Genomic DNA, 26,800 nt, shown 5'->3' with positions numbered 1-26,800 from the left:
GTCTTTTGCTCCAAGAAAGGTTGTCCAAGTTCCAGTGGTGAATCTCCCTTTTTTTGGTGAGGAAATATCTCATTTAATGCCCTGGATCGCGTGTGCAGAGGCTTCCTTTTCGGCCTCCTTGATTTCAGCTGATTTCAGATCCTGCTGGATTTTTCCGATTTAGCACCCTACGGCCCGTAGGGGACCCCATACGGCCCGTAGGGCTGTGTTTTGTCTTGGAGACTATGTGCCTCTGTTGTGGAATCTTCTGTGTGGTTGGGCAGATCCTGTACGGCCCGTAGGGTATGTCATACAGGCCGTATGAAAAATTGTCAGATCCAGTTTTTCGCCCTTTTTCCTGCAAAATACCAAACAAAACATAGCAGTACCACATTTCTTCGAAATATAAGTAAAAAGTCCACATTTATAGGCTTTAAAACACAGGTTTAAGTACAAATTAGGGCTATAAATTAGACATAATATGGAGATATCAAATTCCCCCAAGCTTGAACTTTGCTTGTCCTCAAGCAAAAATTCTAACTTAGGTGTGATTCTGGTTGTTGGACTTACCTAAATGCAAGTTAATCTACTAAGAGGAAAATTTGCATGGTCTTTCGTTCGTTAGAAACCTATTAGAGTCATTTTGGATAGTGATTTGGTTTCTTTTGGTCCATTTTGATTCACCCCACAATTCAATCAATCAAAACCCCATATTCAAGAATGTATTGCTATTTGTAAGCACCAAGTAATCAAACGCATCAATAGTTCATTTTCTACCAAGTTTATGCCCTCATTTGTAGTGATTTGTTTTTCTTTCATACCCCCCCCAAGCTTGGAACAAGCTTAGGTCAGAAAGTCGCGGACTACATGTGTTGACATGTGCAAAGATTTTTTTTATTTTTTGGGAGACGAGCTCAAAGGCGCCCTTAATTGACTTATTGCCAGTACTCTTATTTTCTCCATCTTTTTCTCTTTTTTTTTTTTATATATATATATTTTAATTTGTTTGCACATATCATGAATACACATATCCAATGGTATTCTCTCATACCAATGGATATCCCAACCTTTCTATTGTTTTCAAATCTCATTTCTCTATTTTTACAAGGCACAGTTCGGTTTTAAATGCTTTCTTGGTACAATTCAATTCTCAGCTCTACAAAGTCCCAAAACAAACTATCATATACAGTTCTTTCAACCAAATGTGTGGTTACTTCCAATTTCACAAATTCAACCATCTCTCAATCAAAATTTCTCAATTTGGTCCCTAATTCACGCAATTCACACAAATTAATCCTCGAAACATGCAAACACAAAAACAAAAAGAACAAAACTACATGCAACTAAACAAATCAACTAATCACCCCCCCAAGCTTAGTCTGAGCATTGCCCTCAATGCTTCAAGACATGCAAGCAAGTAAACTAAGATAAAAAGATAAAAGCTGGGGTAGTGAAAACAAACCTGATCAGTAGTCATAGGAGGGGTCGAAGCGCCAGTCACGAAACTGGTCCTCAATGTCACCAAGGCGCTGAGCATAATCAAACATGTGGCCACTGATCTCATCCAAGCGCTCGCCGTGAATGTCCGTCTGCTGCTGGATAGCTGTGATGTGACGGCCCTGCTCCAGCTGAGTATCCCTGATGTCCCTCATGATGGAGTAGATATCCCTAAGAGTAGGGTCAGCCAGGTGTGGGGGTGCAGACTGTGATGGTGGTGGCTGGGTAGAAGAGCTGGGTGCATCAGAGGTCGGTGGTGGAGGAGCTGTGATCAACCAGGTGGATGGGTCATGTGGTGAGATGGAGGGGCCAAATGGTAACCTGCGTGAGGCACCATTCTCAAAGCGCCAATCATAGAGGTCCTGGTGACCCGCTGGGCCACGGGAGATAGAGAGGAATAGGCCCTGGCGGTAGCTGTCAGCATCCATAATGGTGGGACCGGTGCATGGCTCTCTACCTGGTATTGCTCCCAATCCAAGCTTTCGCTTGATGAGTTCTACATAGGCCCCCATCTTAATCTTGCCACCGCTCTTCTTGTTGTCTCGCTGCTGGATCCAGTGCTGGACCATGAAAAGGGCCAAGTCCGGATACTCGGGATCTGGACGGAGCATAGTGTCCATAAGCATGAGATCACATGTGTTGGCGCGGTTCAGAGTCTCTCCTCGCGCAAAGATGGTAGAAGCGAGGGCGCGCTGGATGATACGGAGAACGGGGTGGGGGATGAAGCGGGCTCGGTATTCTGAACTGGCTGATCTAGGGCAGCCGGTGATCATGCCCCAGAAGGTATCCCTATCCCACCCCTCACGGAAACTGAGAGTGTCAGTAGTGGGCTCTCTAACGAAACTGAACCACTCGCGAAGAGTAGGAAAATAGACTCGGTGAGTTCTATTGCACAGCCGGAATTTGATAAAGGGGACATCTTGATTGTCCCTCTTAAGCTCGAGAGAAGAGAGAAATTCCTTTGTGTCCATTGCGTAGGCTGGGAGGCGGAGGTTCCAAAAATCCATGCCAAATCCAATCCCAGCAGTGAGGAGGACGAAATCATCCTCCACTCCAAAACTGTGGAGTGTGTCCAGGTTTACCATTGCTGTGTTCTCAAACTTCTTCTTTTGGAGATTGATGAAGTTTTCGTACATCCGACGAGTGGGCATCTCAAAATACCGTTCCGCGAAGCGGTTGGATCGGTCGGTGTATTCCCCAGAGTATGTTTGATCAGAGCCAGAGTCATATGGCTCAGGGACTGGATGGGGTGGTGGTGGTGGTGTGCGGTCTTGGCGGCTCTTTCTGCGGTGTTCGCTAGACATAGCTGTCAGGTACCTCTGGTACGGCCTGTAAGGTTGTGGGTGCGGCCTGTAAGGTTATGGTAGACTTGGTTGGTCTCGGCAGGGATTGTCTACGGGCTGTAAGGGTTGGTGTACAGGCCGTAGGGTCTTGGTGGTTGGGGTTTGGGTTTCGACTGGTGGATTGACAGTGGTGGTCGAGAGATCGGAGGAGAAGGTGGAAAAACAAAGAAAAATGGTAGAAAATGAGTAAAAATAGAAAAGGAGAAAGCTAAGGGTGCTTACCTTGGAGAAGAAGGAGGGGAGGCGGCCGGCGGGTGAGTGTGGTGGAAAAAATGGCGAGAGAGAGACGGCGGCGGTCGGGTCAGCGTGGAGAACAGCGCGGGTCCTTTCTGCAGTGGCGAGATCGGGCGGCTAGTGGCGGAGGCGAGCGGAGGAGAAGGTGGCGGCGGCTAGGGTTTAGGGGTACGGCTTCTCGTGCGGCCCGTAGGAGGAAGACGACAAGGTGGGGTTTGGTGGGTCAGGGTTTGTCGGGTACTGTCAGGAGGGGGGGTATAAAAAGGTAGACGGGTGAGTTGGAGGGACGCGAAGAGAGAGAGTCGCGACTCTTGGGTGTCCGCGCCGAATGGATGCCCTACGGCCTGTAAGGAAACTGGTACGGGCCGTATGAACGCCCAGAATTGTATTTTTCTCCTATCTGATCTGGTTTGAAAGATAACTAAAAATCAAAGAATCAGAATTAAACTAATACGAAATTAAACATGCAAAAACTGAAACTAAAATAAAAGAAATGACTAAACAAAATAAAAATAAATTAAAAAGTGCTTGGGTTGCCTCCCAAGAAGCGCTTGTTTTAGGTCCTTAGCTAGACCACCTTGCAAATTAAGTTTCAATCGGAGCGGGGTCAGAAAGAAACTGAACGCTCCGCTCATTCATCAGGTGGTCAGCAACGTAATGCTTGAGGCGCTGACCATTCACCTTGAAGGTACCACTTTCCGTGCTCCAGATATCGACTGCTCCAAAAGGATACACTTTCTTCACTTGAAATGGGCCGGACCACCTTGACTTGAGTTTACCTGGAAAAATTCTCAATCTAGAATTAAACAAAAGTACAAGATCTCCCTCTTTGAATTGGCGAGGCGAAATGCGTTGGTCATGCAATCGCTTCGTCTTTTCCTTGTAAAACCTAGCATTCTCATACGCATGCAGCCTCATTTCCTCCAACTCATGTAAGTCGAGGACACGTTTTTCTCCAGCTGCAAGTAGGTCCATGTTGATTGCTCTTGTGGCCCAGAATGCCTTGTGCTCAATTTCAACAGGGAGGTGGCACGACTTTCCATACACCAGCTTGTAAGGACTCATGCCAATTGGTGTCTTGAATGCAGTGCGGTAGGCCCAAAGTGCATCATGCAGCTTGAAAGCCCAATCGTTCCTTGTCCTTGCCACCGTTTTCTCTAAAATCGACTTGATTTCCCTGTTAGAAATCTCGGCTTGGCCATTAGTTTGAGGATAGTAAGAAGTGGATACCTTATGAGTCACCCCATGTCGGCTCAAGAGACTGTTGAATTGTCGATTGACGAAGTGCTTGCCTCCGTCACTGATAACAGCTCGAGGTACCCCGAAACGAGGGAAAATGATCTCATTGAAAAGTCTTTTCACAGAATTCGAGTCAGCCTTGCGGCATGCCATTGCCTCTACCCACTTCGACACATAGTCTACTGCCACCAAAATATACTCATTCCCTCGAGAGGAAGGGAATGGACCCATGAAATCAATGCCCCAAACATCAAAAATCTCTACCTCTAGGATAAAGTTGAGAGGCATTTCACTTCGTCTCGTCATGTTTCCGGTTCTTTGGCACCTGTCACAAGCTAGAACAAAAGATCTTGCATCTTTGAAAAGAGAGGGCCAAAAGAAACCAGATTGTAATACCTTGGCAGTAGTCTTGGAGTATGAAGAGTGTCCTCCATAAGCGGATGAGTGGCAATGTGCAAGAATAGAACTTGTTTCCTCGTGTGGAACACAGCGTCGGTATATGCCATCAATTCCAATCTTGAAGAGGTAGGGCTCATCCCAAAAGTAGTACTTGGCATCAGACTTGAGTTTCTTCTTCTGCTGGTGGGACATTGTGCCAGGCAAATCTCCAGAGACCAGGTAATTCGCGATGTCGGCATACCAGGGAGCTTGCTGTTTACTCTGGTTGGTCTGCGTACGGCCTGTATGGAAGTGCGTACGGGCCGTATGCTAAATCATACAGACCGTATGAACTTCTGTACGGCCTGTATGGATGTCCTCCAGGTCAGAACTGAATGCGAGGAGCTGTTCATCGGGGAATGAGTCATTGATCGGGAGTTCGATTGTGGTGTCCTCTTCCCAACGAAGCCGGGACAGATGATCCGCCACAGAGTTCTCGACTCCTTTCTTATCTCTTACCTCAAGATCAAACTCCTGCAAAAGAAGAATCCATCTTATTAGCCTTGGTTTTGCATCTTTTTTAGTCAAAAGGTACCTTAGTGCAGCATGATCGGTGTAGACCACTATCTTCGAGCCCACCAAATATGATCTGAATTTGTCAAGGGCGAAAACAATGGCGAGAAGCTCCTTCTCGGTTGTGGTGTAGTTCATTTGGGCCGGATCTAACACCTTGCTAGCATAATAGATAGCACATGGCTTCTTGTCCTTCCGCTGCCCCAGAACTGCCCCAACTGCATAGTCACTTGCATCGCACATCAACTCAAACGGTAGTGACCAATCGGGTGGCTGTAAGATAGGTGCAGAGATAAGGGCTTCCTTTAAACTGCAAAAAGACTTGACACAATCATCATTAAAAACAAAATCAGAATCTTTAATAAGTAGATTGGTTAATGGTTTCGTAATTTTCGAGAAATCCTTTATGAAATGGCGATAAAAACCTGCATGTCCGAGAAAACTTCGAACCCCCTTGACATTTGTTGGGATTTCGAGTTTCTCAATTACCTCAATTTTTGCTTTGTCAACCTCAATCCCCCTTGAGGTGACAACATGTCCCAAGACTACTCCTTCTTGAACCATGAAATGACATTTTTCCCAATTGAGGATTAAATTCACTTCTTCACATCTCTGCAAAATCTTACACAAATTAGCCAAACAAGAATCAAAACAAGTACCATATACAGAAAAATCATCCATAAAAATTTCAACTTCCTTCTCAATAAAATTAGAAAAAATAGCCATCATGGCTCTCTGAAAAGTCGCAGGTGCATTGCAAAGACCAAAGGGCATTCTACGGTATGCATAGGTACCGTATGGGCATGTGAATGTGGTCTTCTCTTGGTCCTGCGGATGAATGGGAATCTGAAAGAAACCTGAATAACCATCAAGATAACAGAAATATGAGTGATTAGCAAGCCTTTCAAGGAGTTGATCAACAAATGGCAAGGGAAAGTGATCTTTGCGTGTAGCCGCGTTGAGCTTCCGGTAGTCAATGCACATCCTCCAACCGGTTGCAACGCGTGTTTGGATCATCTCATCTTTTTCATTCTTCACCACTGTTGCTCCTCCTTTCTTGGGAACCACATGGACGGGGCTCACCCATTTGCTGTCAGAAATCGGGTAGATAATACCTGCTTCATAAAGTTTTAAAATTTCTTTCTTTACTACCTCTTTCAGATTTGGGTTGAGCCGTCTTTGGTGTTCAACTGAAGGCTTGTGGTCATCCTCTAGCAAGATCCTGTGTGTGCAAATGGTTGGATCGATCCCCTTCAAGTCCTTGATAGAATATCCAATCGCGCCTTTGTGGGTTCTCAACTTCTCCATGAGCTTGGCGGTTTGGTCAGGGGTCAATCCTGCATTTACAATAACAGGATATTTCTTTTCTGAATCAAGGAATTCATACCTGAGAGAGGCTGGGAGAGGTTTTAATTCGGGAGTGATCTGCTCTGTCTGGCTGGTCGTACGGTCCGTATGATCTGGGTACGGGCCGTATGCTTCAGCTTCAGGTTGAGCCTTCGTTTCCTTCTCAATCTCTAGCTTCTCTGTTTGAAATTCCTCTGGTCTACGGCCCGTATGATCTGGGTACGGCCCGTATGGATATCCTTCCAGACAGACAGGTGCTGCGTCTGCCGTGTAAATCGTCTCAAGCTCGCTTGTTTTATCCTGCAAATCAGATAAAAAATCGAAATGATACCTTAGCGAGTTGTCGACTTGCTCCAGAAAATTCTCTTCAACCAATTCATCAACCACATCGATCATATAACACGATTCGGGTTGAGCGGGGTACTTCATTGCTCGGTCGATTTGAAAGTGAACTTTCTCATCTCCGATGTTCAAGGTTAAAGTCCCATTTTTCACATCAATCAGCGCCCCAGCGGTCCTCAAAAATGGTCGTCCCAAAATGATAGGGACCTCCTTGTCTTCCTCCATTTCCATCACAACAAAATCACCGGGCACATAGAACTTACCGACTTGCACCGGTACGTCTTCCACTATGCCAAGTGGTAGTCTCACCGAAGAATCCGCAAGTTGTAAGGTCATTCGTGTGGGTCTAAGCTCGCCCATACCCAGTCGTTCGAAGATAGTTCGCGGCATGAGACTCACACTAGCCCCCAAATCACACAAAGCTCGTCGGATGGTGGCCTTGCCAATCGTGCATGGAATAGAGAACTTACCCGGATCTTCCAATTTCGGTGGAAGTTCACTCCTCAGTATAGCACTGCACTGTTCAGTCAATTTCACCGTCTCACGCCCCCCCAAGCTTCGTTTATTGGATAGGATGTCCTTGAGAAACTTAGCGTAGGTGGGCATTTGGGTCAATGCCTCGGTGAATGGAATTGTAATGTGCAATTGCTTCATAACTTCAATAAACTTGAAGAACTGTTCATTGAGTCGGGTTTCTGCTAATCTCTGTGGGAATGGAACTGGTGGCCGGTAGGGCGGTGGCTTCTCGGTCACCTTCTTTTTCTGCTTGTCAGCTTCATCTGGTACGGGCCGTACGGGTCTGGTACGGGCCGTATGGTCTGTCTCTTCATTCACAATTTCAATCGGATCAGATACTGGCTGCTCAGAAATCTCAGGGGTTGTCTCTACGGGCCGTACTGGATTCATACGGGCCGTAGGTTCGGCTTCTGGCTCGACAGGCATGGTTGGTCCTTGGTACTGTGTCCCACTTCGCAATGTCACTGCCTTAGCCTCTTCCCTAGGGTTAATCTCTGGTTGGCCTGGTAGCATTCCAGGTTGTGGTGGTGCGGTTTGGCTCCCATTTTGAGGTTTGTTTTGGGCGGCCAAACTAGCCAACTGAGCGTTGATTGCTTGCATCTGTTCGAAGAGCATTTGATTCATCTTCCCTTGCTCATGCATAAAGTTCTCCACAGCAGGGGTAACATAGGGTTTAGATGGTCCTGAGTATGGTGCACGGTTGTTCGAGTTATTGAATGCAGCATTGTTGTAGAAGTTGCGGTTGTTATTGTTGCTGCCAGAAGGGTTGTTATTGAAGTGTGGGGGGTTGCTTTGCTTCCACCTCCAGTTCTGTTGTTCAATCGGGTCCTTAGAATAGGTTCGGGTGAAAGGAGGTTTTGGGAAGTAAGATGGCTCATTGTTGAGAGAATTCACTTGCTCGGGCTCTTCATCTCTTTGCGCAAGCGGACAATTCTCATACTCGTGTCTATCATCCCCACACATAACACAAGGTTGTGGTTGCTGATTACCAAGCGCTTTGACACTCATCTTGTCAAAAGCCTTCTGCATGGCATCCATCTTGGCGGTGAGAGCGGTGATCTGATCGACCTCAATTCGGCCTCCTCCAGTTCCTCGAGTGCTCCCTCGACCGGACCATTGTTGGTTAGTTGCCATATTGTCAATTAAATTCATTGCCTCGGTAGCCTCTCGATCCATGAGAGCTCCACCTGCAACTGCATCAACAGAAGTACGAGTGGTATCAGTTAAACCAGAATAAAAAGACTGAACAAGTAACCATTCGGGAATACCGTGATGTGGACAAGAGTATTGTAATTCCCTAAACCTTTCCCAGGCCTCATTCAGTGGTTCATCAAACCTTTGTCTGAAACTGGTCAGTTGGGTCCTAATCTCGGCAGTTCTTTTATGGGGGAAAAATCTGGTCAAAAACAGTTTGGACAGTTCCCTCCAAGTTGTAATTGAATCTCTTGGTAGTGACCCTAACCATTTCTTGGCTTTATCCCTAAGAGTGAAAGGAAATAAAGCAAGCCTAATGTAATCAGCTGTTGCGCCATTAATTTTAATGGTGGCACAACACTCAAGAAAAGTTTGAACATGGGCATGTGGATCCTCATGATCCATGCCATGGAATGTGTTTTGCTGGACGATGTTGACAACACCCGGATTGAAGTTAGGCTGGTTGCCAGCAATCCTTGGCAATCGGATTGCTCCTCTAACATCTTCAGCTCTCGGGACATTAAACTCTCGCAATGTCCTGGGCGCATAGTCTGCTCCTTCATCATCAGAGAACTGGTCCTGGACGGGAGGGTCCTGGATGGGTGGATCCTGAACGGGTGGATCAGTGATGGGTGGATTAACTCCGCCGTTATTCATTGTGTCCTGTTCTAGGTCTGTCTGGCCTCTGTTGTCGGCTGGTACGGGCCGTATGAATCTCCTACGGGCCGTACGGAGAGGTGACAGATGCGGTGGTGCTGGAACAAATGAGTTGGAAGTCTCCCCTTTGCTTCTGAGTTGATAGTGGTTCTTGGGCAGTGACCCTTCCAGTATGTTCCTGCAAAGATAGAAAAAGAAAAATTTAAATTTAAATCTAGAATCAAGCAAAAATAAGAAAAAGTCTAGAATTTTCTTTGCCGTTCCCCGGCAACGGCGCCAAAAACTTGTTCGCACAGAATATATGCTACAAAGTTTCAGTATAGCAAGCTATACCTTTTAAACCTTTGTTACACTCTGTCAAATCAGATAGCAAGTGTACTATCCTATCGATGAGTATGCTCAGGTATCGATCCACAGGGACGGAAGAAAATAACCGGACTTATCCTAAAATTACTTAAAATTCTAGAAGTGAGAGAAATTGATTTGGTTTAGTTCTAACAATTCTAATGATTTATGACAAGTTTAGAAAGCAATAAAAAGAATTAAAGTTGTTTTCAATTAATAAAAAGGCGTTTCCAGGGTTCATATTTCATTTCTGTTCAGCCCCGAGGCATACGTCCCGTATGGCTTCCCATACGGCTCGTAGGGGACCCCGAGTTAATGCTGCAGCTACTGTTTTCTGTGTTGATACTAATGTTTAGGGTTTCTATCGACCAGATCTAGATACCTAACCTCAACTTTCGCATTTTGGCCTAGTACCCGATTACCGGACTCAAATACTTCCCTCTTAAATGCGTTAAACCTCAACTTTCGCATTTTGGCCTAATTTATCTAAGTTACTTGTTGGTTTACTAAAAGTATCCAAGGACTTTCGCCTCAAGGAAAGTTTCACCTTTCGGGTACTCCTTGGTTTAACCCTACTTCATATACTTTATTCGGTTGGATTAAATATCATAGACTTGGCTCCTAACACTTAGATGTGCGCATTCATCTAACGGGATGACTAATCAATTCAAGCAAGCACAAATAAAGCAATCAAAATACTACTCAACAAAGTAAAAACAAGCATTCAACACAAAATCCAAGTAGCATGCAAACAAAACCAAACTAGAAACTACATCTTAGCCCTAGAAACAAAGTAAATTAGCTACTCATGTTCATAAGATAACACAAATAACAGAAAATAAAAGAGTTCATGACAAAACAGTGGAGAAATCCGAAGATCCGTTGCAAACTCGCGTTTTTCACTTCTCTTCCTCTTCTCCTCCTCTTGTCTTTTGCTCCAAGAAAGGTTGTCCAAGTTCCAGTGGTGAATCTCCCTTTTTTTGGTGAGGAAATATCTCATTTAATGCCCTGGATCGCGTGTGCAGAGGCTTCCTTTTCGGCCTCCTTGATTTCAGCTGATTTCAGATCCTGCTGGATTTTTCCGATTTAGCACCCTACGGCCCGTAGGGGACCCCATACGGCCCGTAGGGCTATGTTTTGTCTTGGAGACTATGTGCCTCTGTTGTGGAATCTTCTGTGTGGTTGGGCAGATCCTGTACGGCCCGTAGGGTATGTCATACAGGCCGTATGAAAAATTGTCAGATCCAGTTTTTCGCCCTTTTTCCTGCAAAATACCAAACAAAACATAGCAGTACCACATTTCTTCGAAATATAAGTAAAAAGTCCACATTTATAGGCTTTAAAACACAGGTTTAAGTACAAATTAGGGCTATAAATTAGACATAATATGGAGATATCAGATAGTGAGCCTACATAATTTTTTATGTTTACGCTCGGATTTGTAGATTGTGAGCCAACATTATTCCTTGTCTTTAGCACAAACAGTGATGTTGTAATCAAAGCTAAGCAGGAGTATCCATAAGAGCCTTTGTGCGTAAATGAGTTTTGTACCTAAGTTATTTTAAAGGAAACAGAGAAAATGGAGATAGGAAGAAGGAGAAGAAAACATAGGAAAGGGTCATCATCATTAACTATAAACATACCTTATTATTTAATCGTAGATATAGTGGATATATATTACTAGTAAAAATGGGGCGAATCAACAACACTCTCTTCTGAACCCATTTAATCGAGACGAGGCGGAGTGACGTACGTAACAAGGCGGAGTGAATGAGCTACGACTAGATCCGAGACGAAAGCGCCGGCTCGACGGAGACGAGGTGATAGTGATTGGTAACCAAATCCGAAACGGAAGCATCGATCGACTGGAGACAAAGTTATGAAGACAATCAGATCCAAGAGGAAGCGCCAACTCAATGGAGATAAAGTGGTGGACAAAGATAACGAAAAGAGGGGTATCTCGTCTACTCAGTAAGTGGGTGAGATGGGAGAGGGGAGAGGAGACGAGCGGTGGAAATTTTCTTCGACGACTCTCAAACCGGTAGTGCACATAAATGTTTTGCTTGCTTTTGTATTAGAATTTCTCTTCTTGGCTAATAACTCACAATTATCAAGGGCCTTCTGGTCCATTTGATAAACATTTAGATGTTTTGACTGAGTAAAGTTCAAATTGTGACTTTCTATCTATTTCATAATGCAAAGTGAGTTTGCCATGGACCAAAATTTGCAGCGGTCAATGTATATGAATGAATCATTCATACGAAAAATGTTTGGAATGCGCGCATGTCACAAAAGAAAGAGAACGCTTCAGTGTAAAATTATGGTATTACCCTTCCAAAAATAATCACCGTTAAATTTTGATAGTATTTTTTCGATAAAGAAGACTACTGGCCTTTCGATTATAAAAAAAAATCAACGAAAAATGAACAATCGTATGTGATCAGATTCATCATTCATAGCAGAATACTCAATAACTAATAATTTTGAAAGATGGCAAACCAGAGATTTGTTTGGAAGATAGGCAGGGAGCCCAGTAAAGCTAAAGCCCAACCCAAGCACCTTTATTTTTATTTTTTCAATAAACTGAGACTCTCTCTCGCCGCCTCCTCACCCGGAATTTGTATCATCTGCATTAACTCAAAAAAGAAGTTTATGCATCTAAACAGTCTGATTCGTGCTGACTAGATCCACACAACCATTGAAGGGACCTTGAATTACAGGCTGTGACCGGCTTGGCTCCGATTAAAATCAGACACCCGAAATGCATCAACCCAAAAGATGCTATTTTGAGTTAATGCAGACGATGCGGACTCCCTGGTCCCTACGTCTTCCCACGCGAGAACTGGGTACCCATCTCAAACACCTCTCGTGCATGCTTTGCATTGCATGATCAGTAAAGTGGCACAAAAATACCCTCACCATAATTTCATAAACCCATTGCCATTGCCGTTGCGAGTAGTCGTAGTCATAATCGTAGTCGTAGTCGTAGTCGTAGTCGTAGACTCGTCGAGTGAAGCAAGGCTGAGATAGTAACTAATTGAACAACATGAAACTAGACACCATGGTTTCATATACATCTCTTCTTGCACGCCACTGGCGGGGTTAGAGGCACCTCTCCTCCTCTCCTTCATTCCTCTGCCGTTTCTCATCTGCTCCTCCATCTGACACATCTCCGCCTCCATGTCTCTGCCCCGGGTGTGGGGTCCACATGCAGTCTGATTCCCCTTCTCTCCCCGGCTACTTCACCCTCCCCTCTTCCTCCTCCACCTCCTTATCAAACTCATTCCCCTTCCTCTCCAGTTCTTTTAAAAGTTTACATGGGTACATTTGAAATTTTCCCTATTTATTTGTGTGTTACTGAAAAAAAATTAAAATGTTTTGAATTTTAGTTATTAATCTCAATTTAAAAGTCACTTCCAAATAAATAAGAAAATTATTGTGATCCTAATACATTCAAATTTTAAAATAAAATTGATTTGACATTTCGACTCTGCCTTCCACTCATGAGTATTATTAACATGTGTACGGATTTCTGTCTTTCAAAGCTAAATTGGTAAATTTTTATTTAGTTTATTATTATATCCGGTAAATCAACAACACATGATTAAAATTTTCTAAACATAATTGCTAGTCCATATCATATCTCTTAACATTCTAAAATATTTTTGTTTCCGTTGTCTGACTGTCTGATCAAAGCATCAAAAGAAAAAAGTCTATATGATATTAACAAAAATACATATAATTTATGAGGAGGGTTCAAATGCCTCAATTTTTTGTACCTCCACTGTGCCTTTTGTTTATATGTGAATCAATAAGATGAAAAATCAACGTCTAGAAATTGTCCACATTAGTACGTTTATATAAGCTCTTGATGACAACCAAAACAAGGTTGAAATGCCATAATTTTTTACACGTGAATATATAAAATGATGTAGAAAATACATAGATCACATCTAACAGTTTTATTTTGATGTTTATGATTTAAATTTTGAGTTATTAGCATTTTAAAAATAAAAGCATGGTGAAGACACAAAAAATTGAGGCATTTGAACCCTCCTCATAAATTATATGTATTTTTGTTAATATCATATAGACTTTTTTTCTTTTGACGCTTTGATAAGACAACAGAAACAAAAATATTTTAGAACGTTAAGAGATACGATATGGACTAGCAATTATGTTCAGAAAATTTTAGTCATGTATTGTTGATTTCCCGGATATAATAATAAACTAAATAAAAATTTACCAATTTAGTTTCAAAAGACAAAAATCTGTACTCATGTTAATAATACTCATGAGTGGAAAGTAGAGTCGAAATGTCAAATCAATTTATTTTAGAATTTGAATGTATTAGAAGGACCACAATAATTTTCTTATTTATTCGGAAGTGACTTTTGAATCAAGATCAATAACTGAAATCCAAAACATTTTAATTTTTTCTCAGTAACACACAAATAAATAGGAAAAATTTCAAGTATAACCATGTAAACTTTTAAAATAGCTAATTTCCCCATGAAAACACCTTAATATTTAATATCCCCATAGAAATCTAACATTCTTCTTTTATCCCCTTTTGTTCATTAAATTTGTTATTTAGACAAATATTCCCCTTTATTTCAAATGGAGATCTCCCTTTAAATGAGCAAAATTGAATAAAAGAAAAAGAGAAAAGCAAAAAAGATGCTTCATCTCCACATCTAAACTCCTTTTCGTTGATCTTGCTATGAAATAATTGGACCGATCCAGTTTTCAACAAACAAAGAGGCTTCTTGACGTAACTCAAACAGAATGATCCTTTTTTAATTTGTTTCAACTAATAACGATGGTAACAACATAGTGCTTACTCTAGTTAAATGACTAAACCATAGTTTGTAACAAGAACAAATGGATAGGTTGCATGTCTTACACTAGTGGAAAATATGGAATCAGGATCGGTTATATACACATATCAGTATCGGAATCCAACCGATCCTGTTGAAGGCGATACTGATACTATCAGGATCGGTTTTATATTTTTTAAAGAACCGATCCAAATAGAAACTATTAGGATCGGTTTTTTAACAAAACCGATCTTAATAGTTGTTATCTAGATCGGTTTTTGACTAAGAACCGATCCAGATACGTACTATCAAGATCGGTTTTTATAAAAAAACCGATCCTGATACAAATATTTTTTTTTCAAAAAAATTTCTGCATAAAAAAAAAAAAAAAAAAAAAAATCAGGGTCGGTTTTTAATAAAAAACCGACCCTAATAGTATTAGGATCGGTTTTTTATTAAAAACCGACCTTGATTTTTTTTTTTTTTTTTTTTTTTTTTTTTTTTTTTTTTTTTAAATTGTATCAGGATCGGTTTTATTGCTAAAAACCGATCCTGATAGTACTATCAAGATCGGTTTTTATATAAAAACCGATCTTGATATTTTTTTTTAATTAAAAATTACATATCAAGATCGGTTTTTATATAAAAACCGATCTTGATAGTATTTTCGATTTTTTTTTTTAAAATTACATATCTAGATCGGTTTTTGAATAAAAACCGATCTTGATACGTACTATCAAGATCGGTTTTTATATAAAACCGATCCTGATGTTTTATTGAGGCTAAAAAAAATATTTTTATTTATTTGACCAGCTTCCATATATATTTTGCTGGCCAGCATCCTAAATTTTTTTTTTTTGCACAGTAAGAAGCAATAATCAATTAAATATCATATACACATTCTAAATTAATTATCATACACATCTTAAACTATTACAAAAAATTCATGTACTTCATACAAAGTTTTGTGAAGCATTACATATTATAACAATAAATTTAAATCCAAAAAAAAAATTAATTAACAAACATACAAGTGACTAATTGGGCTATTTCTTCAATTAACACACATTTATGCAATATACACAATTATGCAATTAATGTAAAGCACAACAATAAAAAAATCAATAATTACCTCTTTTGCAATCACATCACTTGAGATTAAAAAAAATCCTAAAAACAAAAACAAAGGTAACAATTAGATAGAAAAACATTTTCCAATAAAAAATACAAAAAAATGTGTTTTAAAAGTATAATAATGAGAAAATTAGATAAAGCTAATACCATGATAGTTGATCGGCCGGATGATTAAGTAACTTGAGAGAGATGTCCTCAAAACTGTAAAACAATATATAAACACCATTAATTCATTTTTGAAACAATAAAAAAAATAAAAAATTGGCACAATTGAGCCGGAGGTGCGAGATGCTCGGATTTGAGAGGAAGAGACGGAGAGAAAGATAGAGAGACACACGGAGGAGAGAGAGAGACGGAGACAGAGAGAGAGAGTACTGAGGATTTGAGAGGGAGATACGGAGACAGAGACAGAGACGCTAAATTGAAAATGAGAGGCGCGAAATGAAAATAAGAAGAACCCTAGCTAAGCTGGTTATATAGAAAGTTATCATTAGGATCGGTTGTTTATAAAGAACCGATCCTAATAGTATCAGGATCGGTTTTTATAAAAAAACCGATCCTGATACTAATTTTTTTGAAAAAAAAATAGTATCAGGATCGGTTTTTTATTATAAAAAACCGATCCTGATACAATTTTTTATTTTTCAAAAAAAAAAAAAAAAAAAAAAAAAAAAAAATCAGGGTCGGTTTTTAATAAAAAACCGATCCTAATACTATTAGGATCGGTTTTTTATTAAAAACCGACCCTGATTTTTTTTTTTTTTTTTTTTTTTTTTTTTTTTTTTTTGCAGAAATTTTTTTGAAAAAAAAAAATTGTATCAGGATCGGTTTTATTGCTAAAAACCGATCCTGATAGTATCTGGATCGGTTTTTAGCAATAAAACCGATCCAGATAGTTTTTTTCTTTTATTTGGAAAATATTTTCATATGGTTATGTTTAAATAAATATAAAAAATTACATATTAGAAATATAAGTTAATTATTTAATAAAAATTTGATTTAATTTTCAAATGACTTGTGCATATAATATATTTTCTTTTCATATGGTTATGCATCAATGACTTGTGCCATATAATATATTTTATTTTCCATTTCAACACTTAAATAAAATGAAGGAAGGGGATTTTTTTTTTTCAGCTATATGTTTAATTTGATTATCTTTAGATATATATTGTGGTATATGTATAATTACAATAATAATTTATGGAAGAAACTTTCTTATTAAAACAACAGTTATCGGGTTAATAAATTAACAATGGCTATTTATATGATTTTTATGTAGGAGATTCTCTCTGATTTATAACAATTGACAACCAATGTCAAATTCATTAATTTCTATGTATATTTTGACCGGTTTGAAATGATCAGATTTGCAACGACCAATATTGTTGCTCTTTATACTAGAATTGTTATTGGTCGTCAAAAGAACGACCAAAATGACTTTAAGATTCTCAAATATCATTAATAATAAGACAATAAACTTTTACATTTTTTTTAATTAATGTATATATATATATATGACAAATGATGTAAGCCTCATATACATATAGTGGTAAGTATAATATGAGTAAGGCTGGGGTGCTATGGATAACATATAGGCCTCTATGCTACGGCTCAATATTCAAGTTTTTAAAATCCAAACGGTCGATCCGAACCGTTCATCTTATTCTCCATATTAATATCTGCTTGGAGACCAAATTTTATAATTTTCTGAATTTTTTTACTATTTATTAAGCCACTTTGAAAATCGCTAATCCAACGGTTTTACTGTTTTGTGCAGCCACCGTTGGATCAACAATTTTGTAAAATACTTAATAAATAGTAAACAATTTCATAAAAATGTAAAATTTGGTCTCCAAGCAGATATTAATATGGAGAATAAGATGAACGGTTCGGATCGACCGTTTGGATTTTAAAATATGAAATATTGAGCCGTAGCATAGAGGCCTCTATGCTATCCATAGCACCCAGCCTTACTCGTATAATATATATGGTTCATCTCTCATGAGTCATGATTATTAGATACATGCATTAATTTTGGATTGAGAAAAAAAAATGCACGCTTTCTAAAATTTCTATTAAATAATTAACTTATATTTCTAATATGTAATTTTTTATATTTATTTAAACATAACCATATGAAAAGATTTTCCAAATAAAAGAAAAAAACTATCTGGATCGGTTTTATTGCTAAAAACCGATCCAGATACTATCAGGATCGGTTTTATTGCTAAAAACCGATCCAGATACTATCAGGATCGGTTTTTAGCAATAAAACCGATCCTGATACAATTTTTTTTTTTCAAAAAAAAAAAAAAAAAAAAAAAAAAAATAGGGTCGGTTTTTAATAAAAAACCGACCCAGATTTTTTTTTTTTTTTTTGCAGAACCAATTTTGAAAAAAAAATTGTATCAGGATCGGTTTTATAAAAAAACCGATCCTGATAGTATCAGGATCAGTTGTTCTAAACAACCGATCCTAATAGTTTAACTATTAGGATCGGTTTTTTAGAACAACTGATCCTGATAGTATCAGGATCGGTTTTTTAGAACAACCGATCCTGATAGTTCACAAATTTGGATCGGTTGACTAAAAAACCCGATCTAACTAGTTTTTAGGATCGGTTTTGTTCAGAAAACCGATCCAGATAGGTATTAGTATCGGTTGTTTCATATAACCGATCCAGATAGGCCGATCCTGATTCATGTTTTTCCACTAGTGTTACTTTGGTTGTGGCGTCAGAAGGGGAACTTGATTCAGTCTAGAAATTTCATCAGGAACGTTAAGTGCTGATTTCCATTTTTGTCCGGGGCCCGCCCACTCGCTCGCTCCGCGGTAATTAAGTAGAAGTGGAATGAGTAAGATCAGTATTGTCACCTCAACTTGTTGCCAAATTGTACCTAAAGAAAGTAAGTTCTTGGGTAAAGAAGTGAGGTAAGACGTATGCAAGCTCATCTACGAATGCTTCTGACTCTAATGCACTTGAGCCATCCCTCACTGGGTAAGAGGGACCTGCATCTTCTCTCATACTTGTCTATCTTCTCATAGTTGTCTATTCAGCATCTCTATCAGGTATGTGCAATCCTGAAAAAAATTCTCCTAATAAGTAACAGTAAAATGAATTTCATCTAAAAGTTTACCTTGTTTCGTGATCTGATTCATTAGAAGTCCCCATCTCAACTTTCTCCACTCAAACAAATTAAATTCAAATGAAACTTTTAAGCTGCGTTATTAGTCTTTTTTTTTCGGAGTATATATATATCTAGGTAGTCAAATGGCGTTTGAAGTGATTTATATAGCATCGATTGAGATTAATTATTAGCTATATTTATTAGGTAATATATCTTTGAGTATCTATATTTTCTTTATTTATTAGGTACCAAAATTGGAAAACTTTGTGAAAATCTCCTTGTAAACTAAAAATGATAGGAAAATACATGTCAGATTTTTCGGAAAATTCTAACTATAAGCTGGTTGTTAGCAGGAGATCAATTTGTTAGCATAATCCTAATTTAATAATGCTTTCAATCGTTAATATAGTTGTAATAAACCCATATATACTTCTTTTTTGGTTTTTTCATAAACTTATATTTGAATTCCAAACTTTACTTAAGGGGTAAAATGTAAATTGTGAACTGAATGGAAGACCAAGGCTGTGCTGAGTTGTGGAAGCCACTAAGCTTTAATGACATCAAGTGGCACATATTTTCCTTGGTAGCTTCTACCAAGTCTTTTCAAAAAAAAAAAAAAAAAGTGGCACATATTTGTTTTGCTTGCTTTTGTATTGGAATTTCTCCTCTTGGCTAATAGCTCACAATTATCAAGAGCATTTTGGTCCATTGGAAAAACATTTAGATGTTTTGACCGAGTAAAGTTCAGATTTGTAATTATCTATCTATTTAATAAAGCAAAGTGAGTTTTCCATGGACCAAAATTTGCAGCGGTCAATGTATATGAATGAATCATTGATACGAAAAATGTTTGGAATGTATGTCACAAAAGAAAAAGAAAGAGAACGAAAAATGAACAATCGTATGGATTTGTTTGGAAAATTATTATTTCTGGATGAAGAAGACTACTGACCGTTGGATTATAAAAAAAAAAAAAATGAACGAAAAATGATCAGTCGTATGTGATCAGATTCATAGCAGAATACTCAATAACTAATAATTTTGAGAGATGGCAAAACAGAGATTTGTTTGGAAGATAGGCAGAAAGCCCAGTAAAGCTAAAGCCCAAGCCCAAGCCCAAGCCCAACCCAACAACCTTTCCTTAATTCTTTTTTTATTTTCTATTTTCTCAATATACTGGATACTCCCTCTCGCCGCCCCTGGGTACTCATCTCGAACACCTCTCGTGCATGCTTTGCATTGCGTGATCAGTAAAGTAGCACGAAAATACCATCACCATAATTTCATAAACCCATTGCCGTTGCTGTTGCGAGTAGTCGTAGTCGTAGACTCGTCGAGTGAAGCAAGGCTGAGATAGTAACTAATTGAACGACATGAAAGTAGACACCATGGTTTCATATACATCTCTTCTTGCGCGCCACTGGCGAGGGCGGAGGCGGGGACACCTCTCCTCCTCTCCTTCCTTCCTCTGCCGTTTCTCATCTGCTCCTCTATCCGACACATCTCCGCCTCCATGTCTCTGCCCCGGGTGTGGGGTCCACATGCAGTCTGATTCCTCTTCCCTCCCCGGCTACTTCACCATCCCCTCTACCTCCTCCACCTCCTTATCAAACTCATTCCCCTTCCTCTCCAGTACATTCAAATCCGGCAACCTCTCAACTCAATCCCTCCAGCCTGAACCGGAACCTGAACCTGAGGTTGAGTCTGAGATCAAAGTAAAGAAGCCAGTGGTTTGCGCTCGTTGCCACTCCCTCCGTCACTACGGCCGTGTCAAGAACCCCTCCGCCGACCGCCTTCTACCGGAATTTGATTTCCAGGCTTCTGTTGCCCCTCGCCTGGCCTCCCCCTGCGGTGCCCCCTCCCTTCTCCTCCTCCTTGCTGACGCCTCTGACTTTGATGGGTCCTTTCCCAGAGGTCTCGCCCGACTCATCTCCGCCTCCCATGACTCCCATGGTGAAGCCTGGAAGCAAGGCAAGCCCTCCAATTTGCCTCGCCCTTTGCTTGTTGTATCCCGGGCTGACCTCCTGCCCAGGCTACCCCCTGGCCACTTGGAGGAGTGGGCCCGCAGCAGGGCCCGCGATGGGGGCCTCACTGCTCCCCTGGCAGGCATCCAGATCACCAGTGCCATGCGTAATTGGGGCGTCAGAGAACTCCTGGACCGAGTGCACAGCCTGGCTGGACCCAGGGGGAATGTGTGGGCTGTGGGTTCACAGAATGTCGGTAAATCTACCTTGATCAATGCCATGGCTAAGTGGGGCCCTGCAGCTGGTGATGGGGCCCGGCTGACAGAGTCTCCAGTGCCGGGGACCACACTGGGGGTAATGAAAGTGGATGGGGTGCTAGAGGGCAGAGCAAAGCTGTATGATACACCTGGGATACTGAATCCAGGTCAGATCACGACCTGCCTCAACCGGGATGAGCAGAAGCTGGTGCAAATCTCCAAACCTCTCCGACCTCGCACTTACCGCATAAAGGTAAGTAGCATAAACACCTGCATTTTTTGTTTTACATATTTGGTTTGGTCATGTAACTATGTAAACCATATGCCTTGTGCAACTGAAAGGAGTTATTGCTTACGCATAGGGGTATAGTCTGGGGCGTATTAATAAGGTTCTGGATGAAATTGCAAATTGCAATCATTAACAAACTAATAGTTGTATTAGTTCATACTGGCATATTATTTACTGTTGATTTGTAAAACTCAGCATTTCTGGAGTTTCATCATTCATGGAATATTGAGTGTTAGTGTTACGTGCATGTGTAATTGAGATGTTATATTTGTCGTCCTGGCTTACTTTACTGCCAATTGAAGCATTTCGGAATTTGGATGCTGCATTCTTTAAATAAATAAAAAGGTACCTTTGGATGACTTGTATTCATTGCACAGACTAAAAGAAAGTATTGATTTTGGCCAAGTAACAGGTGGGGCAATCCATACATGCTGCAGGACTGGTTAGAATGGATATAGAGGAACTGACAGTGGGGTCCGCGTATGTGACAGTTTGGGCATCATCTCTCCTCCCACTACACATGGGTCAGACCCAACACGCTTCCTCTTTGTTTCAAAACCACTTTGGGTTGCAGTTACAGGTTCACATTCCCTTGACTAATTAGTCATTAATTTTGCTCCTTTTATACAAACTAATTCAGCCTACAAATTAATTGTTTTGTTTCCAATTAATGCAGCCTCCAATAGGGAAGGACCGGGTAAAGGAGCTTGGCAAATGGGTCAGGAAAGAGTTCAAAATTTGTGGCAACAGCTGGGATTCCAACTGTGTGGACATTGCTGTGTCGGGTCTGGGCTGGTTTGGCATCAGTCTTAGAGGAGAAGCTGTGTTAGGTGTATGGACGTACGATGGAGTAGAGGTTCTTTCTAGAAGCTCTCTCATACACACCAGGGCTGCAGTTTTCGAGGAACCTGGCTTCTCTGTCTCTAAGATCGTCTCTCAGGCTGACAGAGCATCTGATAAAATTAAACGGGTTAACAAATCTGGAAAGAAATTTGATGATGGAAATGCAGTCAAGTCTTCTGATCCAATTGTCGATGCTTGACGGGTAGTGTTGTTTCACATGGTTTGGATTGCAGGTTAAAGAGTTTTCCAACAGTCGAGTCTTTGACATTTTTGCTGAACAGTTAAAAATGTATATTTTCATTCTTTTTTTGGAATAATTTCTGTTTTTTTTTATGGTATGATAAATCATGTTGCTTGTCAATTATGTGTAGCTTGATGAGAGGTCTTGCTTCTTATAATTACACTTACATTATAGAAGGAAAGGCGGTTTGATGGGCATCGTACTGAATTTGGTTTGATGGGCTGATGTCAAGTAAGAGCCATTTGATCCACATTAAGATTTGTGCAAACAATTTAAATTATGTCTGTGAATCTAGAAGGGGTGTAATCTTGATGCGGATCAAACAGCTCTGAACGGACACCGGACTGACCCCTTTCCCATGTATGCCATGTACATTAAGGTAGTAGCAGAGTGATTCGATTTATTTTTAGAATTTCGGCTTTATTGGGGATTTGGGGCTTCTTTGTGTCTCGGTGTTTCTGATGATTTTTTTTTTTTTTTTTTTGAAGTATTAGTCAATAACAACGATTATAGCAAATCTATGGGTGTCCCAAAACCATCCAGGAATCATGAACAGGCTTTCAAAACACTAGGATTTGTTGCCACAAAAAGAGTAACCAAAGTTAAAAATAATAATTGAGCAAAATAGAATGAAATCAAATTTAATAACCAAATGTTACTGCATTGTTCATCATTCCAGCGGTAACAAGCAACTTAGTACCCTATTTGTTCTCTAACAGTTTTTCCTCGCTCCATACCCAGTTAATCCACTAAATTGATTGGAATCATTTTCATTTCTGATTATTCTCTTTAGTATTGTAAATTTCAAACCCAAAAGAGTACATACTATTTTGACAATATTTATAATATACAAGAAGTGCTGAGAAACCATTGCTGCAACATTCTTTAAGCATGGTTGAACGCACAACCAGAGGTAACAATAAAGCCTAGTCAAATTTCAATGCACCTAATATCTTTACACAATGCCAAAATTTGAGAGGCAAATTCACTGTTTGATATAGCTCTCATATGCCAATTGTGCGGCCAAGAGATCAACCACTCCAGTACCAACAGACTTAAAAACAGTCACTTCATTATCACCCTTTCTCCCTTCCTTCTTCCCTCCAGCCAATTCAGTCAATGTACCTACAATATCTTCCCTTCTCAAAACCCCTCTCTCTAATGCCCCGACCAACTCCCCTGCCTCGTCCATTGCAACTTCAAAATCAACAAACACTCTACCTCTCAACAACGCATCATCATCACACTCTTTCATTGTCGGTGTGAATGCACCTACCAAATCCAGGTGTGCACCTGGCTTAAGTAACCTCCCTTTCACAATTGGGCTGGACGAACTGGTCGCACAACTCACTATATCTGCCAACCCAATCACTTCATCTAATTTCTCAGCGTAGTCAAAGGTAACAGTAGAAGACTCGGGTTCTTTCTTACGGAGTTCATGAATGAGGTCTAGTGCTTTGGAGGCTGTTCGGTTCCAGATGAAAATGTGGTTGATGGAAGGACGGGCAGTGCGATGAGCAGAGATGAGGTAGGGAGAGAGACCACCGGAGCCGATGATTAGTAGGATTTGAGGGGACGGGAGGGAGAGGAGGGAGGAGGCAAGGGCAGAGATAGCTGAGGTGCGGAGAAAAGTAAGAGAGGTGCCATCCAGAGAGGCCAGGGGAGAGCCAGTCAAGGAGTGGAAAAGGGAAACTGTGGCATGGATGCCTGGAAGGGGATGGATGAGGGAGGAATTGGAGGGAAACACAGTAACGGTCTTGACAGAGAGGTAGGGGAGGCCGGGATCGGTTGACCAGCAGGGCATGAGGAGGAGCGCATTAGAAGGGGAGGAGGAAGGGGACGGAAGCGTGTAGGAGAGGCGAGGAGGGGAGTGGATGGAAACAGAGAAGGCGGGGAGGGAGGTGAGGAAGTGAGGGATTAGGAGGTGAGGGGAGAGAAGAGTGTGGAGTGTGGGGGAATCGAGGTGAATACAGGGGTGAGAGGAAGGCAGGGGAAGGACTGGAGATGCCATGGATGGGAGCCTTATGAGGTAACTAGATAAGAAAAGTATATAGATCAATAGTTGATACAGTGCAAAGGTAGAACAAAAACTATACATAAACATTAAATAGACAGGACATAACAAGAGCTGTACACCTAGAAGTATTAGATGTGTGTACCATTTTGTCCCTACATTTCTAACTCTAAACATAGTTGTAATATAAAATAGATTGTAATGTATAATGACATGCAATTTTATTTTACAAAAATGTACCTTCAACTTGCTTGGTCTTTGATGGGTTCAAAATACGTTATCAGGAGCTACACTACCTCACGACCTGTTCATCAAAGGAAAATTAGTTTAAAAATACAATGATTAGTGCTGCATGTGTCAATATTAATGGTCTAAAGGTGTGAGTACTTTTAAGTTGGTTGTTGACTTATTATCTGTCAATCCATAAAATACAGATAAGCTCTGCTGGTACCAGTACATACTACAATAACCAAGGGTTTGGCTAAAAATACTTTTGCTTATAGTCAAAATAAGAAAACATTAATCCAATTACAATGCCAAATACTAAAAAAAAATTCTAATTAGGGTTTGGCTATTCAGATTCTGTATTTCCTTTAGATCAAGGTTGTAGATTGAAATTAAAGTTCCAGAAACTGTTTTTAATTCAATAACATTTAATATTTTAACAATCTGATCAGATTAGACTGCAAAGAATCATCTCGTAACCTAAATCAGCTGTGCAAGAAAGGTGAAATTGAGAAGGCCTTGGTTTTTCTAGATGACATGATTTCTGAAGGGCATGAAGTCTAATGTTGCATCTCGTAACCTAAACACTTACAAATGGGTTGTCCAACCAAAGGGCAAAAGCCTAATGTCGACTTATAAATGGGCTGTGCAAGAAAGGTGAAAGTGAGGCGGTATTGGATTTTCTTGATAATATGATTTCAGAAGGGCATGAGCCCAATGTCGTGATCTACAACACTCTTATAGCTTGGCTGTGCAAGAACGGTAAACCTGAGAAGGCATTGGTTTTTCTAGAACTAATGATTTGTAAATAACAGCATACTTTCATAAAGGCAAGGTTTTCAGGTAGATATTCATAATCTAATTTCAAACACACATATTAAGTACTTTGATTAATCAGGGATATATAAAGATTTGGTTAAACGAAATGCAACATATATTCCTAAGGCGGCAACTCGGCAAAGAACTTGTAGCTCAATGTACACAGGGAACTATATGAGCCCCAAATACATCAGATCCACTGCTGGTAGTAATATCACCAGAGAAATAAGCATATGCTATTGAAGATAAATTAAGAAAGGCAACAGTGTACTAACCTTTTCTGAAATATGATATCAGCTGCAAAAGACATTGTTATCTTAATTAAGCATGAAATGCTTTGGATGTACTTAGTTCAGTTAAGGTTTCTAAAAAACAAAAACTCATTAAAGTCGGGGGCAAAATTGTCAAGTTTTAACAGTATACAGCTTTTTCATCCCGACAACCTATTAGTTGGGTGTTGCTTGCAGGTACCTCAAAAATGAAAACACTGGCCTTTATTTTACAAATATGAAAAACATATGAAGCTGCTACCGAGAACTCTTTTTTTGGTCAATAGAGCAGGAATTGAAGTAAAGGTATGTAAACTTAAATAACTCTTCAAGTTAACATTTGAAGTAGAGGTCGGTACTAAAATAATTGCACATCTGTGTTATCTTGAAGCAAACTTTTACAACATTGAGGCTTATGCTGAATCGGAGGTCTGGTAGTTTTTGTAACAATGAGGCTTGTGCATCCATTCCTCAGAAATTGTTTCTTAATTTATAGAAGTGGTACAACCACCTTATTTATTATAAACCTAAAGGAGACTCAATTACAACCAATTTAACTTCAATTAACCCCAGTGTGCCCCCCATTACCTTATTCATTGAATTACTAAAGGAAATTATGGAAGCAACTTTGCTAATTTAAAAGGTAGTTACAGATCAAAATTAGTTCATTACCTTGGTGATTGCATTGACGCTGGTAGGGAGATGAGCAGAGAAGGAGAAGGGACGGAGAAGGTGTGCAAGGGTTGAAGGAAGCCAACTGAGAAGGAGAAGGTAGACGCGGAGAGAGGAAAAAGAGAGGAAGGAGAAGGGGACGAGAAAAATCAACAGAGAAGACCAGAAAATGATTTCAGCGAAGAGACTAGAGAACAGTGATATTGGACTGAAGTGGGACCCACGTGTCAATGAAGGATTCATGTGTCAATAATACTGTTCATTTTTAGCTTGTATTCAAAATTATTATATTGCATCTTTCTTACTCTTTTTCTTTTTCATTTTTAAGCTTGCACTTTTCTCTTGCAGATTTTTGTGTTGACGCTTTGTATAACCTTTAAATTGTATAACATATATAAACACAGTAGAACTAGGATTTTCCTAAGTTTACTAAGTTTGTGTGAACTCAACTATAAAATATATTGAATTGGCTTTAAAT

At 40.0% G+C, this 26,800-nt stretch overlaps 2 protein-coding genes across 4 annotated transcripts; one reads left to right on the top strand and one right to left on the bottom strand.

Moving 5' to 3' along the window:
- The first annotated feature begins 19,920 nt into the window (after positions 1 to 19,920).
- LOC144554141 (P-loop containing nucleoside triphosphate hydrolases superfamily protein) lies at positions 19,921 to 22,443 on the top strand. The gene is made up of 3 exons (XM_078302393.1): positions 19,921 to 21,203; positions 21,652 to 21,819; positions 21,916 to 22,443. Exons 1-3 carry the CDS (start codon positions 20,103 to 20,105, stop codon positions 22,279 to 22,281), a joined length of 1,635 nt encoding a protein of 544 aa, XP_078158519.1. The 5' UTR covers positions 19,921 to 20,102; the 3' UTR covers positions 22,282 to 22,443.
- Positions 22,444 to 23,076: 633 nt separating this feature from the next.
- LOC144554142 (NAD(P)-binding Rossmann-fold superfamily protein) lies at positions 23,077 to 26,509 on the bottom strand. 3 transcript variants are annotated; one of them, XM_078302394.1, is made up of 4 exons: positions 25,920 to 26,471; positions 25,657 to 25,873; positions 24,578 to 24,641; positions 23,077 to 24,356 (listed from the first exon to the last, which is right to left on the bottom strand). In XM_078302394.1, the coding sequence occupies exon 4, from the start codon at positions 24,332 to 24,334 to the stop codon at positions 23,309 to 23,311; it is 1,026 nt and encodes a 341-aa protein (XP_078158520.1). In that variant the 5' UTR covers positions 24,335 to 24,356; positions 24,578 to 24,641; positions 25,657 to 25,873; positions 25,920 to 26,471; the 3' UTR covers positions 23,077 to 23,308. The 3 variants fall into 3 exon arrangements, with proteins under 3 accessions (XP_078158520.1, XP_078158522.1, XP_078158521.1); XM_078302396.1 differs by lacking the exon at positions 25,657 to 25,873 and having other exon boundaries at positions 26,323 to 26,509; XM_078302395.1 differs by lacking the exon at positions 25,920 to 26,471 and having other exon boundaries at positions 25,657 to 25,891.
- Between the last annotated feature and the right edge of the window lie 291 nt (positions 26,510 to 26,800).

This window comes from Carex rostrata, chromosome 5 (assembly GCF_964058835.1).
Source record: "Carex rostrata chromosome 5, lpCarRost1.2, whole genome shotgun sequence".
NCBI lineage: Eukaryota > Viridiplantae > Streptophyta > Magnoliopsida > Poales > Cyperaceae > Carex > Carex rostrata.
Note: the sequence above shows the minus strand (reverse complement) of the source record. Positions and strands in the feature narration are given on the sequence as shown.

Bases quoted from the DNA above. Each gene is read 5' to 3' on its own strand.
- LOC144554141 (XM_078302393.1), top strand. From the start codon at position 20,103: ATGAAAGTAGACACCATGGTTTCATATACATCTCTTCTTGCGCGCCAC. The intron at 21,204-21,651 runs GTAAGTAGCATA...GCCAAGTAACAG, and splicing joins CTCGCACTTACCGCATAAAG to GTGGGGCAATCCATACATGC. The intron at 21,820-21,915 runs GTTCACATTCCC...CAATTAATGCAG, and splicing joins ACTTTGGGTTGCAGTTACAG to CCTCCAATAGGGAAGGACCG.
- LOC144554142 (XM_078302396.1), bottom strand. From the start codon at position 24,334: ATGGCATCTCCAGTCCTTCCCCTGCCTTCCTCTCACCCCTGTATTCAC.